Here is a 13,416-nt window from a genome sequence, read left to right as displayed (position 1 = left end):
CAGGATTTCATTATCAGTTAGTATCCACATTAGTGTAATGTAGGTAAACGTATTAGCAACATGTACATACTCGTACACAAGTACATACTATTTTTACCCAAATAAGTAAAAAAAACCGGCCAAGTACGAGTCGTACCTACTCACGCACGAAGGGTTCCGTACCATTACGCAAAAAATGGCAAAAAACACGTTTGTTGAATGGGTTTGTAGTCCTACGTAGTCCCTCTTTGTAGTCCCTCTTAAATATTTTATTATATTGTTTTTAGTATTTGTTGTTATAGCGGCAACAGAAAATACATCATCTGTGAAAATTTCAATTGCCTAGCTATCACGGTTCATGACTCATGAGATACATCCCGGTGACAGACAAACGGACGGACTGACAGACAGACAGCCGTCTGTCTGTCTGTCAGTCCGTACATCGGATGGGCAGCGGAGGACCTTTTGGGTACGGAACCCTAAAAGTCTTAGTGCAGCTCTACCATATTTGAATTTGTAGGTACATACTTAATATGTTTTCAAAGTCCAAAGTTGACATCTTGATATTTACTCGTAGATTTAGAAAAGTTCTACAATCCATTAGCTCAATCAATTAGCTTCAGTTGGGCTTACGAGACCGACCTTTCAGTCATGCAACGTTTTCCCATACCATGAATAGATGCAATAAAAATGAATACAAATTCAACAACGGCTATAGTTATCACAAGGTATTCAGATGGACCTTGACACATTTATATAGATCGAAGATAAAATTTCATTGTGTGGGAGACATACCTTTTGTAGACACGGGGCGCGCGACCATGGATTCCCCAGGTTGGTCGACTTGTCTCAACTGTATATTATCATGTCAGGATGGCTAGATGGGCTATTGTTTACACTGAAAAGGAACTTGTGAATAAACCATTCGTTTCCGACGACGTAAATTTTATGCAATTCTAAATGTCGAGCTTTGACAACTATACTTAAGTTCTGTAACACAAGTACCTTCCTACTATGTAGCATTTAGCGGAAAGACATGGACCCCTATTCGACAAGCGACGTTTGACGTATCGTGTTGCTATCCCGTTGATGTGGGAAAAATCATAAGTTCTCGAATACGTGCAATCCACAGTTAGGGTGACAAGCAAACTAAACCGAACCATCCTTAGTTTAGAGTGGAGTTTTGGTTGTACCAAATGATATTATCCACCGTTGATGGAATCGTAACTCAGTATGCGATAAAATCAACTGTTGATTTGACGTGGATGCGAAATCTGACATTTGTACGTGTCGAATTTGGCCCATTGTTTAATTACTAAGACAATCAATTATCACAATCCGTGGTCCTAGACGGTTCAACAGGTCACACTGACTTTAAATGGGGCGTGACAAAAGGAATCAGTATGTTATACCTTTAAAGGAGCATTTCTTATATAAATACATATTTTATTATTGTATATTTCCGGCTTTTCGGAAACGGCACTAACGATTTCGATGAAATTTGCTATATGGGGTTTTGGGGTCGAAAAATCGATCTAGCTAGGTCTTATCTCTGGGAAAATGCGCATTTGAGTTTTTAAATATTTGTTTTCCGAGCAAAGCTCGGGCTCCCAGATATAGTACCTACATATTTATAAACCTGACAATTAAATAGAGGCTTCCTGTATTAAAATTATATATTTTTAATGATTGTATTGAAACTTGAAAGGCGCTCCAGGATGATAACATCTAAATATGCTGTTAAACTAGTTGTAAGCAAGCCGACAACTAATAATACGAACACCATCTGGTGAATCCGCGTTGATGTATGTATGCCAAAGCAAACCGTTAGTAGTATGCCGACAGTTGGACTATTTTCGTAAAGGCCATGAACCTCATCGTTTTACTACTGGTATTACCTCATGTACAAACAAATGAGTAACTTCTCTATACTTACACCGAACACCACCACAGTGTTATAGGTAAGTACCTACTGTTAGGTTTGGTACTGTGTACAACGAAACTAACAGGAGATGGGATTATATATATTGTTGTTGGAATATTGTTGGAATATTTTCGTCACACATGTTAATAGAGGTTCTTCTGGTTTTTAATAATACTTAGCTGTTTTTGCATAAGCAGCCGTCGATATTTGCAGCAATTTTCATTGAAGTAACATGAAATAATACGTAGGTACGTATACAGGGTGGAAAGATAAGTCGGGCCCTGGAGGGAAACTACCTTAAATCATTAAGCTGGCTCATTTTACTTAAAGGAGACATTCCTTTATTTTTAAAAAGAAACAAAATTGCATTCAAATATTTTCTAAAACTCGCTTGCCTCGCCCGGGACTCGAACCGACTAAAAATTCCAAAAAATAAAAACTCGCAATTTTATTCTACTAGTCGATACCTACAGTTAATGTTAATGATAACATTTCTCCAAGAAACATTAGGTCTTACACTCGTCTGTCGTACAAAATATCCATAAAATCGAATATTTAGTACTTAAGATTTTTTTAGACAAGCCAAATTGAAGAAAAAAATTAAAACACTTTGAATGCAGTTTTGTTTCCTTTTAAAAATAAAGGAATGTCTCCTTTAAGTAAAATGAGACAGCTTAAGGATTTAAGGTAGTTTCCCTCCAGGGCCTGACTTATCTTTCCACCCTGTATACCGTTTTATGAGTATGATTATCCTTCTCGTTATTTTATGGGTTTCCCGGTTGCATTCTGGAGGAGCCTGGGGTCAGTTAAGGCAACCTAATCACAATAATTAAGCACTGGTATTTGCGAAATCCATAATTAACAGAAATTCTAACACAGGGAGGGATTTATAACCCTTATTAAATTTTCGTTAACCAGAAAATCTTGTAAATATCAAATGATATTTCGATTATCAGTTTCAAGAACTCGCGACACTTAATCAATTTTTTTTATGTAGGTAAGTAATTGGATCTATTTTCTTTAACTACTTATGTTCCTAGGCCTAGTTTTTTTTAGGATCATCCCATATATTCGAATATCATTTTAAATAAAATACTTTACATTGGTTGGTCATAAAATTATACCTTTGAATATGTAAAATTAAGAAAGTAATCAGATGAAGTTGTGTCTTGCTTATGTTTGGCCAAAGAATGTAGAGTATGAATGAATAGTGTAGGTACTTTGATCAATGTTTGGTCATAATTAGCAGGCCGTGGTTGTTCTTCGCGTGCCTACATTTGGGAGGTTAGGCAACCATTTTGCACAACATTAGGCAGTGTATCACCAACGTGCCACTTATATTTTAGCCTCTCCATCGATCTCAATTCATCCAGTTCGTGTCCCGCCGTAACCTTTACCATACACATTATACCGACCGCTTGCGACGCGCGCAGTATGATACAATCTTGTCTATATCTAATCATTTCACAAATAAATTAATTACCTAGATCTTATAAATTGAATAGTGAAGATAGAGATCGTAAACTAGTGATAAAATAAATCAATAACAAGTTATCGGAATTGATTTTTGTAAGTACCTAGTATGGAAGATTAGAGGATTAGGAAACAAAATAATGTTTTAAAGTCACGGTGAAAATTATTTTCTGAATGAATTAAACTACGATGTGGCGGGCTGTTCTATATTCTAGTGCAATCATTTTTATTTTGATGAGTCATCTCGACACAGCTCCAGTTTACCCACACTGTAAGTATCGTCGTCTTATCTAGGTTTATGCGTGAACTACGGGAACACCTAAGGGGCTATTCATAAATTACGTCATTTTAATTATGGGGGATCTGGACATCGGATGATGGTAGCATGACATAGAAGGAAACGGGATCATTCTAAGCATGATTTTTGGAAGATTTTAGGGGGGGGAGGTCAAAAATCGATGGCGTAATTTATGGACAGCCCCTAAGTAGGTGTAGTAATTACTTGACTATGACTAACTTCGGCTATGCAGCTATTTAAAATTAACCGTTTTAAGTAATCATCACTGTGTAGGTTTTTTGTACACGTATAGGTAGGGCTAGTTAATGATTTGTACTTTCGGCCCTATTTAAAGACAGCGCTGGTGATTTTCCTATTTTCAGGGTTCCGGGAAAAGGAACCCTGAAACCCCTTATAGGATCACTCGTGTGTCTGTCTGTCTGTCACAGCCTTTTTTCTCGGAAATTACTGGACTAATTAAGTTGAAATTTGGTGCACACGTGTAAATTAATGACCTAAAGGCGGATATGTATCGCAAACAGATGAATTTTAAACATGGGGGCCACTTTTGGTGGGTAAATAAGAAAGTTAAAAAATAAAGTTTTACAAAGTATGTCGTGTTCTTTCATTTGATACTCGTATATATATCAAATGAAAGAGCTCATTTTGAGAATTTCAATTATATTTTTTTATAGTGTTAAAATACATTTTAAAATACATAAAATACATAAAATGTTAAAATACATAAATACGTTAAAATACAAAGTTATTTAAGAAAATAGCCAAAAATTACCATCAACCCCTAACCCCTTTATCTACGAAACTGCAGGAACTAAAAATTTGAAAAAAATACACAACATAGTTCTTTACTTATAGATGACAGGAAAACCTATAAGAAATGTGCAGCCAAGCGAGAGTCGGACTTTATGTACGGAATCCTTGGAACACGAGTCCATCTCGCATTTGGCCGGTTTTTATTTAATATGGCTACTAATAGGGGACTATACATATCCGGTGGAACAGAACGAAGGGCTTTTACGCAAACGGGGAATTGTTTAGGCTACTTACGTTTGTACTTTTAATCCAGCTTTACGATTATAATAACTCGATTGTAGATCACTTAGATAACACTATCCTTTAAGCTCCGTCTCTAGAAATGTTCCACCCGTATAACTGACATTTACAGGGCCAATCATTAGGGTACTTTACTCACTGTGCGAAACCCGTTTTTAACTTATTAGGTACAGTCACCATTAGATATATCAGATGGGCCAGGGTACAAATTGTTTTGTAAGTTTTATTATGTTTGTTTATTCCTTTCGGGTACAAATTATATCTGAACATGCAGCCGTCAAATTTTGTAAAGATTTCAGCCCGTGAAAGTTCAGATAGGTACCTATTTCCCATCCCGTGCGTTGGTGTTTCCCCCACCATACCGTAGTTCGCACATACCTATTAGCCAATACACAGTCCGGCCTTACACAAGATACCTACCTACCAGCAGGTAGCGTACTGATCAAAGATGATCCTTAGGCTTATGTAATTGTCTGCATATCACGTCCGAGTCGTTTTACTTAAGTAATGAAATGCCCATGTTGAATTTTATATTACATAAACGATTATTATTCTCAGCAGCGCGTGGGCCGCGGTACACGGTGAGTAATGGGCACGAGATGGCGAAGCCGTACGTGGAGGTGCGGAACGGGACGTACCACGGCAGCGGGCCGCGCGAGGAGGCGCGCGCCATGTGCTCGGTCAAGACGCTGGAGGTGAACGCCACCGCCAACGCTACCATCACCAGGAGGCTGCATGGAGTCGTTACTTCAAGTAAGGATGCGTTCAGTTGTAATGTTTACTCGATAGCTTTTATATATTACGAGTATATAACTGATGATGACGTTGATAGACATACCGTAAATAAATGTTTATCATTTAGAGACCATCTAAGCTAACTTTGCACCGATTTGATTAGAACAAAGTGAGAGAGTGTCATTAAAAGTAGGTATCATATTTTCATACAAATTTGAAGCAAGCATAAAATTGCCTCGCTTTGTCATGGGAATTGCAAGTGCCGTGCAGAGTTATATGTATTAGTCCGACTCTAGTGTGTCATTTCAAAATGGCTTTCAATTTTGTAGATTACTGTAAAAAAACTTGTCCACGCAAAACTAGCCTTTTCACAAAATTTAGAAATATGTTTTTGTACCACAGGAGAGCTTCACAGCTCGATCCAGCGGCTAGAAGTGATCATATACGGGCAGATGCAACAACTGTGGCAGAGCCTGGACGCGCTGCGCGCGCAGCTGGGCGCGCGCGAGCCGCTCCCGGACCGCCGGAGCGTCGTGTTCCGGTTCACGCCGGAAGGGTAGGCCCCCATTGGTGCAATGATATACTGTGTCCGGTATAGTGCGACACATATTAATAGGCACATTGTTGACGCACGACCCTGCCCAATAATGCCAGAGTTGCATTAGGTACTACTATCGTGAACTTTGTAGTGTAATTCTAAAGCTTAGCTTTCAGTGTTTTTATAAATTTATTAGGTTAATTTACTGCTACCAGTAATCGTTAAGACAATCGCATGAAAATCGATATGCATTACGCGAACTAATATTTTTCCTTTAATAAGGCAAGGGTTACCCACGATGCCCCTTAATGGGATGTTAACAAAGAGGACTAGGTCACCACACATAGGCCCAAATTCAATTGTAAAATGCTACGATTCGAGGAGTAGGTACAATACAATTGAGTCGTACTACGCCATTTTTTACAATAGGGAGCGTGCATGACCTAATGGGGTAGCATAGGAGCCGTCAGATTTTTGGCACGAGGCGTAATGTAAAGTAAATGCTTCCGATGTAGCCACAAGATGACGGAACTTACTAGTTATGCACAAGCAAACGTACAAGAACAGTAAGTAGATGGTAGCACTTGCTTTGGCAAAAGTACATGTTTTTTTTCCAATTCAGGCCGCAAAGTGGCAGGCCCCCCAACGCGCACGGTCCCTATAGGCAAATATCTCTTTCAAAAATGAATTATTGCGACCTACTTTGTCCGGTGTGTTATATTTTCCCGTAATTATAAAGCTTTTCTCGCCAAGTTAGCATTTAGCTACGTGAGGCCAGTTTTGTTATTCAAGACACCAGCATGGTTGAGCCCTTTTATACGTACGTTTCTACCTAATGTGGGCCTTTTAATTAATCGCATCAATTGATTTTTGATATAAAGCCATATATGGCAGTTATTATATTCTAATCCCCTAGCTAGAGGGTTAAGGGAATAAGAAAATATAAACACAAAAAATGTAATTAAGTTTCATTTATTAACAAATTAGTAACTGAAGTGATCAGTAGACTAGCCGGCCGCGCGAGAGCGTACAACGCGCGCGGCCTGGCTATAACAATAAACAAATACTTTCGTTAGTTACATTAAGTTAAATGTTTGTAATACTACGAGCTACCATTAATAAATTAAATATTAACAATAAACAAATCTATTATGCAATCTTTTATTTTTTTTTATAACTATCATTTAGAATTTAAGTGTTAAGAGTTAAGAAAATATGGTCCCCCGCATTTAAATGTTATCCCCTCTTACACCTGTCATAGCACAATACATTTTATTGTCATTTAATTTAAATACATATTTTTGATCATATAACTGACCTTTTGGTCGCGTGCCAACTTGTAAGTACATAATATATAAACTTTATAAAAACGATTAAGTCTTATCTACCGGGACCATATTATGGATAAAATATTAAATCGAAATATAAATGTCTTTTTATGGCTTAAAATACTAATCGGCTTTAAAATGTATTGGACGGATATAAAGTACTAATTAATATCATTGTAAGTACAGTCACCTGCTATAATATGTTATTCTTAGAAGGCCGCAAATAAATAGGCACGCTCTTATGAATCTACAAATAAGATCGTGTCAGATATTTTTGCGGCCTTCGTTGTGTATAGTCAGACCGTAAAAAGTCTGCAGCGATTTTGATAGCCCACGCAGTGCAAGTGTCATTTTAAACGTCAAACTTCTAAGAAATTATGACGTATAAATAACACTTACACTGCGTGGGCTATCAAAACCGCTGCAGACTTTTATTGGTGCGACTATAACATATTATTGCAGGTGACTGTACATAATTTGTCATTTGACTACAATAATGCTAGTGATACTAGCCGGACGACTAGCAAAAGGTAGTCTCAATATCAATTTCAGCCGCATCCTCTAAAAGCTACAAGTTAAACGAAGACAGTAGCTAATGCTAGCCGCCTTTCAACGCGATATCGCTTTAGCAAATTAATAACTCGAGTAGATTTCATTCGTTAAATATTATTTAAACATTATAATAATATGAACGCTTAAGCTACGTAATCGTATGTGTTGAGTTAGTAGGTCCGGTGGTGTGTCAAGCGCTGTTGGCCTGTATGTACCGACGGAGCTCCTCCTGCGTGTCGAAGATCATGACGGGGAAGGGCGAGCCGGGCACGTGGCGGCCCGCCCACCGCACCTCCACGCGGTAGTCGCCAGGTTCCGTGGGGGAGAACTGAACACGGAAAAAAAACACTTTATTAAGGCCCGGTCGACTTTACACATGTGATCAGCGAGTAGCAAATAGTGAAAGTGTTTTTTCTTAAATAAAGTACTCATGGTGTGAACATGTATGCCGATCAGTGGTTAAGACTCATTATAGACGAATTTATTTACACGAGCTTTATCTCTGAACATCGTGTGATGTGTAGGTAAATAGTCAATCGCCCGTCGCTTTATCGCTGCTGGTCGGTCGGTGTAAGGCAGTTACTTTACATAACGATTCGAAATGTTTTTCAACTCCCAACATCTAGTCTATACTACAAGTTAAACAATCAACAACATAAAACAAATTAATACTCAATTTACTTAGTTGGCTCAGTTAGCCGTAGTTCGAAACAGTCACAGTGTTGGCGTAGTATTATTCGTTGCACTCGTGCCACGTGGCACCACTCGTTAATCTGTTGATTAGACTACTCTAATCAACACGTGTAACAAAAGATACGAAGAGGCAAATGAAAATATTATACATTTACTATTATTTTTACCTATTTTTCAACGGCGGCGGTTTTTAAGTTAGGATTAGAAACTTAGGAGTTTAGTTTTTATTTTTATTATAAAGTAATTTTAGATAAAGCTTCTATAGTTCAATATGACATAAAGAATTTTGTAAAAAATGTAGAAGTTTCCAGCGACGTTGTTTATATAGTTGGATATTTTGAATATGTCCTAGATATCTTCTTCCAATAGAGCATTAAAAAATCTGATCTGCTGAAAATGCACTGTCAGGTGTGTATTTTTCATGTCACTGTAAATGTTGTATTGGCTTGTGAAAGAGCCCTTGAGGTCTACTTATCTATAGAATAAATGTTTGAATTTTGAGTTATAAATTGATGTATTCCTGATTCTTAATTATTTTAGTGACCCAATTTTGAAAAGCTGTAACGCGCCCAAAAGTTTAGATTGTTTACTCTATCCATGCCATGCCATGCTTTATCCATGCCGTAATAGGCAACGGCGACCCTAGCTAATTACGAGCGTGAGCTCTGATATGGCTGGCAAAGCCGAACTTACATTTAAAACTCTATCGCATGTGGTATGGACTCACCTTGCAGAGAATAGTGCGGTCCTTCTGACTCTCGCGCTGCATCTCGACGCGGAAGGCGCCCTTGGGGCCGCGCACGCGCACGGTGAGCTGGCCGGCGCCGGCGCCGCGCGTGTCGCACAGGAACCGCGACTGGAACGTCGCCAGCACGCCCGGCTCCACGCCCGGCCCGTACACGCGGACCTGATAACACCACTTGTTACTTAATTCAAAACTACTTCATAACACGATAACACATAATTTGTACTAAATGCGAAAAGACAGTATGCAAGAAATATCGTCCAATATTCTGTATGAGTATTATTGAAAAACAACAGGTAAAAATTACTGTCTTGGGTGAGACTAGAACTCACGGCCTCGTTTAAATTTATTCTTAAGCTTAATAGCATCGTTCGCAGACGTTTCTGCTTGTTAAAAATTAAAACAACAGGTATTATCAAAAGTTTATTAGGTACAAGGCTCGTCAAAGGTCTCGGGTTGTCCCATTCGTTTTTCGTCAGGTTCTTAAATTAGTCCTATTCTGCTTACATCACTCATTCTACATTGAAAGCCATACTATCTGTAAAGAAAAGTGTTAACTAATTTTAGGGAACTACCTGTACATGAAAATAATCAGGGACCAGATTTGGAAAAGTACTTACATAGCGATTTAAAAATGTCTCGCCATTAAACTCCGAGACACATATGTAAATCGCAAGTGCGTTGTTTTCGTACTTGTAATGACTGTTTGTGAAAAGTGTACAGTATGTCAATTAGACGCAACATAAAATCCACATGCTAAGGCATATAATGTAGATCGGCATATAACAAATGGATAGTAACTTAATGGCATGACCCATGACTGTACAGTGAGTTAGAGACTCCCTCATCTTGACAACCTACTTATTCCGATGTTGAAGGATTAATATAAAATAAGTGTCATTCTATGGAACTTGCTAACTAAGTAAACAAAATGCCATATTAAAATTGTCTCTGAATGTCAATTTACTAGTGACTTTTGTTTACATAGTTAGCAAGTTTCATAAAATGACACTTTAGTTCAAGTGAATATTTCTGCAGTGGCTTTAAGAAAGCTGCCACTGCTTGGGAGTTAGTATGGTGAGGGTTTACTAGTGCGTACCTTGGAAGGGTCGGGCGCTCCGGCGACCTTGAGCACGAACGGCGAGCCGGGCACGTGGTCGCCGGCGAACTGCACGCTGAGCACGTGCCGGCCCGCTTCCGCCGGCTTCACGTTCAGCGTGAACGTGCCGTCGCCGTGCTCGTACAACTCGCAGTACGCCACCTGAACGAGGACACAATGTGAACAACGTGGCGCGGTAACATTTTTTTAGGACAGAAAATTCACTACGCCATTTAAAACCAAGTCCCCCGCCGCGTCTGTGTGTTTGAATGTTTACGATAAGCTCAAAAACGATTGAACGGATTTTCATGCGGTTTTCACCTATCAAGAGAGTGATTCTTAAGGAAGGTTAGGTGTATAATTTGTTAACCGGGGCGGATAATTTGGTAACCGGGGTTGGTCGCTTATAAAGAATAAATGTATGGATGTTTGAAGTTGTAGTATTAATAGTTACATTGAGGCCCCATAGTAGAAAGTTAAGGCGAGTCCTTTCAAGTTGTTAATATGAAATATGACAGTTTTGTATGTGATGGTCGTTTCGCACCAAGCCTGCCCTCAAACAGACCGTAGACGATCAGTAACCCACCTTGTTGGGGCCGGTGCAGTGCGCCGTGAGCTCCCCGGGGCCCGCGCGGCGCGTGTCTATCCAGGAGCGGATCTCGCGGCCCACCACGCCGCCGGCCAGCCCCGCGCCGGAGCACACCACGCGGGACGCGTCGCCGTTCTCCGAGCCCGCTGTCACGTTCACCGTCAACGGACAACCTGTATGAGTAGATTTAGGTTAGTTAGTTATAGTTTTTTTTTGCATTAGAAATAAGGTAAACAATCTTGATGTGTCTTTTTATTAGTAGAAGTACAGTAGTACTATACGAACTATAGTAGTAGAAGAAGTAGATAGTAGAAGTAGATATTAGTTACATTGCGGACTGTTGGTTACGTCCAATTCAACTGACCGATCAAAACCCGCAATGTAATGAAACTCGTGTGCGAGGTCTCGCATCGTCTAAATAAGCTCTTATATACATTACTACTAATCCAAGAAATACTTCCGTTTCAGTCTAAGCTGTATTTACAATTGTGTCGCTTAACTTCAAACTCGGACCCTCTCAGCAAATATCTACCCTATTACGTTTTCTTAATACCAAAATAGCATAATCTGACAGATGGATTTACCCGAGTTTGAAGTTAAGCGACTCAATTAGTGTTAATAAATTATACAAATAAATAGAATAACATCTAATTAAAAATGTAAATTAATCGCTTAGGTTTTTCATATTTCAAAACCTCTCAAGACATCTTTCGGTCCCTGTGGCCTAAGGGACTTTGTATTTGGATTTAGTATACCTTTGACGAGCCGACCCGCCCAGGTGACCCTCAGCTGGTGGTCGCCGGCGCGGCGCGGCGTGTAGCTGGCGCGCCAGAGCCCCGGCCCGGCCGCCACCAGCGCCACCGGAACGTTCTCGCCATCGGCCGACGTTAGCGACGCCTCAGGGGCACCTGGCCCGGCCGCGCTTCCATCTGAAACATAATCATTTTAAAGCGTGTTCAAGCGCTAGCTTATGCGGTAGCTTGGTTGCTAAAACACAGTGTTGACTGTAGGTACTTTTACTGTAATCTACTGACTCTGCTGATGCTTTAGCTTTTGTACGTGCAAGGGCTTACGTGCGATCGGCCGACGCCGTTCATCTATTCGTTCATCGTCATCCGTTTTTAGCTCTAGTTTAAAGTTGTTTTAACCTTTTGACCGTCAAAGACGTCAACCGACGCGCGCAGCTACAGCCCAATATCAACCTTCGTGCATTCCGGCAAGGTTCACGATGACATGGCGCGCACGATAGGCGCGGAGTTCAAAAGGTTAGTTATATTTTTAATATTTTTGTCCTGATATTAAAATCCCGTTGCTGTAAAATTAGTAGAGCTAGTAGGTTTGTTTGCTCACCAACAGTGAAGACGGCGGGAGTGTGCGGCGCGGCGTGCGCCAGCCCTCGGCCCGCGAGCGTGACGCGGTCCGCCGTGTTCCCCGAGGCGACGAGCGCGCGCCGCGGCGCCCCGCCCACCAGCGCGCCGTTGTACGTCAACTCTAGCTCCTGCTCGCCGCTCACGCCCTCGGCTGCGGTTAGAGTCACTACGGCCCGGCCCGACACTGTCTCCACGCCTGAAATGTTACATTAGTGATAATCATGTGCAACAGAAGCTGAAGAAGTTTTAATGAAAATAAAGTGTAGAGAAAACTAATGGTTTCAGAGCAACCATTAGTCTTGTGATACCATGCTATCAAACTTTAGCGACTTGACTGTTTCAAAAAGTACGAGTGTAAGTCGAATATGACCTTACAATCTAATGCACAGGACGCAATAATCTACTAGAGTCTGTGCGGAAAGAAAAGAGTCGTGGAATGTATTGGCCTCCATACATTCCACGACTCTTCTCTTTCCGAACAGACTCTACATATAAACCTAACTTGACTGAAAACTGTTCTGATGGCTTATCACTGCAAGGACCCAAATTTAGACGAGTATTCCGAAATTATATTTTTTTGCTGAACATACATAGGGGTCATGATGTCCTCTATCATTGGCCTTTTGATCCGTACTGAACGCGACAACCAGTATAGGTACTTACGTTGGTGTCGGCCAGCCAGCAAGCACTCCAGCGTGCCGGGGCCCGCGTTGCTGGTGTCGAGCACGAGCTTGGAGGGCGCGCGCACGCGGCCCGAGCTGTCCGCGCCCCAGCCGCCCACTGGCACGATCGCAGATGTGTCTATGACCTGCACAATTAGTCGCCACGCTATAGCTGTTATACTCGTATTTTAAGTTGAAGACGCAATCTAAAGGGTAACTTCAAGCCACAGACAAAACATCCTCCAGACTGAGCATAGTCGCGTTACCCCCTCTGCCACGCATACGGTAAATTTACTCCATGTTCGTCAAAAGTGTCTTTGTGTGACGTCCGTGTCTTTGAACGGACCAATCACGGCACGGGACTTCGCTCACCTCGTC

General features: G+C 40.6%; 2 protein-coding genes across 5 annotated transcripts in view; one reads left to right on the top strand and one right to left on the bottom strand.

Moving 5' to 3' along the window:
• The first annotated feature begins 3,120 nt into the window (after positions 1-3,120).
• Positions 3,121-6,064, top strand: LOC134678513 (uncharacterized). Its single transcript, XM_063537087.1, has 3 exons — positions 3,121-3,647; positions 5,286-5,480; positions 5,865-6,064. The coding sequence occupies exons 1-3, from the start codon at positions 3,566-3,568 to the stop codon at positions 6,020-6,022; spliced, it is 435 nt and encodes a 144-aa protein (XP_063393157.1). The 5' UTR covers positions 3,121-3,565; the 3' UTR covers positions 6,023-6,064.
• Positions 6,065-6,956: 892 nt separating this feature from the next.
• Positions 6,957-13,416, bottom strand: part of LOC134679465 (filamin-A) — an 87,707-nt gene continuing 81,247 nt past the window's right edge. For all 4 annotated transcript variants that reach the window (XM_063538386.1, XM_063538390.1, XM_063538388.1 and 1 more), the window contains 7 exons: positions 13,040-13,184; positions 12,357-12,572; positions 11,762-11,935; positions 11,004-11,179; positions 10,418-10,579; positions 9,301-9,480; positions 6,957-8,208 (listed from right to left, as the gene is read on the bottom strand). In XM_063538386.1, the coding sequence (XP_063394456.1) occupies positions 8,071-8,208; positions 9,301-9,480; positions 10,418-10,579; positions 11,004-11,179; positions 11,762-11,935; positions 12,357-12,572; positions 13,040-13,184 (1,191 nt within the window). In that variant the 3' untranslated portion in view covers positions 6,957-8,070. The remainder of the gene's footprint in view (positions 8,209-9,300; positions 9,481-10,417; positions 10,580-11,003; positions 11,180-11,761; positions 11,936-12,356; positions 12,573-13,039; positions 13,185-13,416) is intronic.

The sequence above is a fragment of the Cydia fagiglandana genome, chromosome Z, assembly GCF_963556715.1.
Source record: "Cydia fagiglandana chromosome Z, ilCydFagi1.1, whole genome shotgun sequence".
Classification (NCBI taxonomy): Eukaryota; Metazoa; Arthropoda; class Insecta; order Lepidoptera; family Tortricidae; genus Cydia; species Cydia fagiglandana.
This window is presented reverse-complemented; position numbering and strand designations above follow the sequence as displayed.

Excerpts from the sequence above, each read along its gene's own strand:
- LOC134678513 (XM_063537087.1), top strand. The coding sequence starts at position 3,566 with ATGTGGCGGGCTGTTCTATATTCTAGTGCAATCATTTTTATTTTGATG. Across the intron at positions 3,648-5,285 it reads AGCTCCAGTTTACCCACACT|CAGCGCGTGGGCCGCGGTAC; the intron begins GTAAGTATCGTC and ends TATTATTCTCAG. Across the intron at positions 5,481-5,864 it reads GCATGGAGTCGTTACTTCAA|GAGAGCTTCACAGCTCGATC; the intron begins GTAAGGATGCGT and ends TTTGTACCACAG.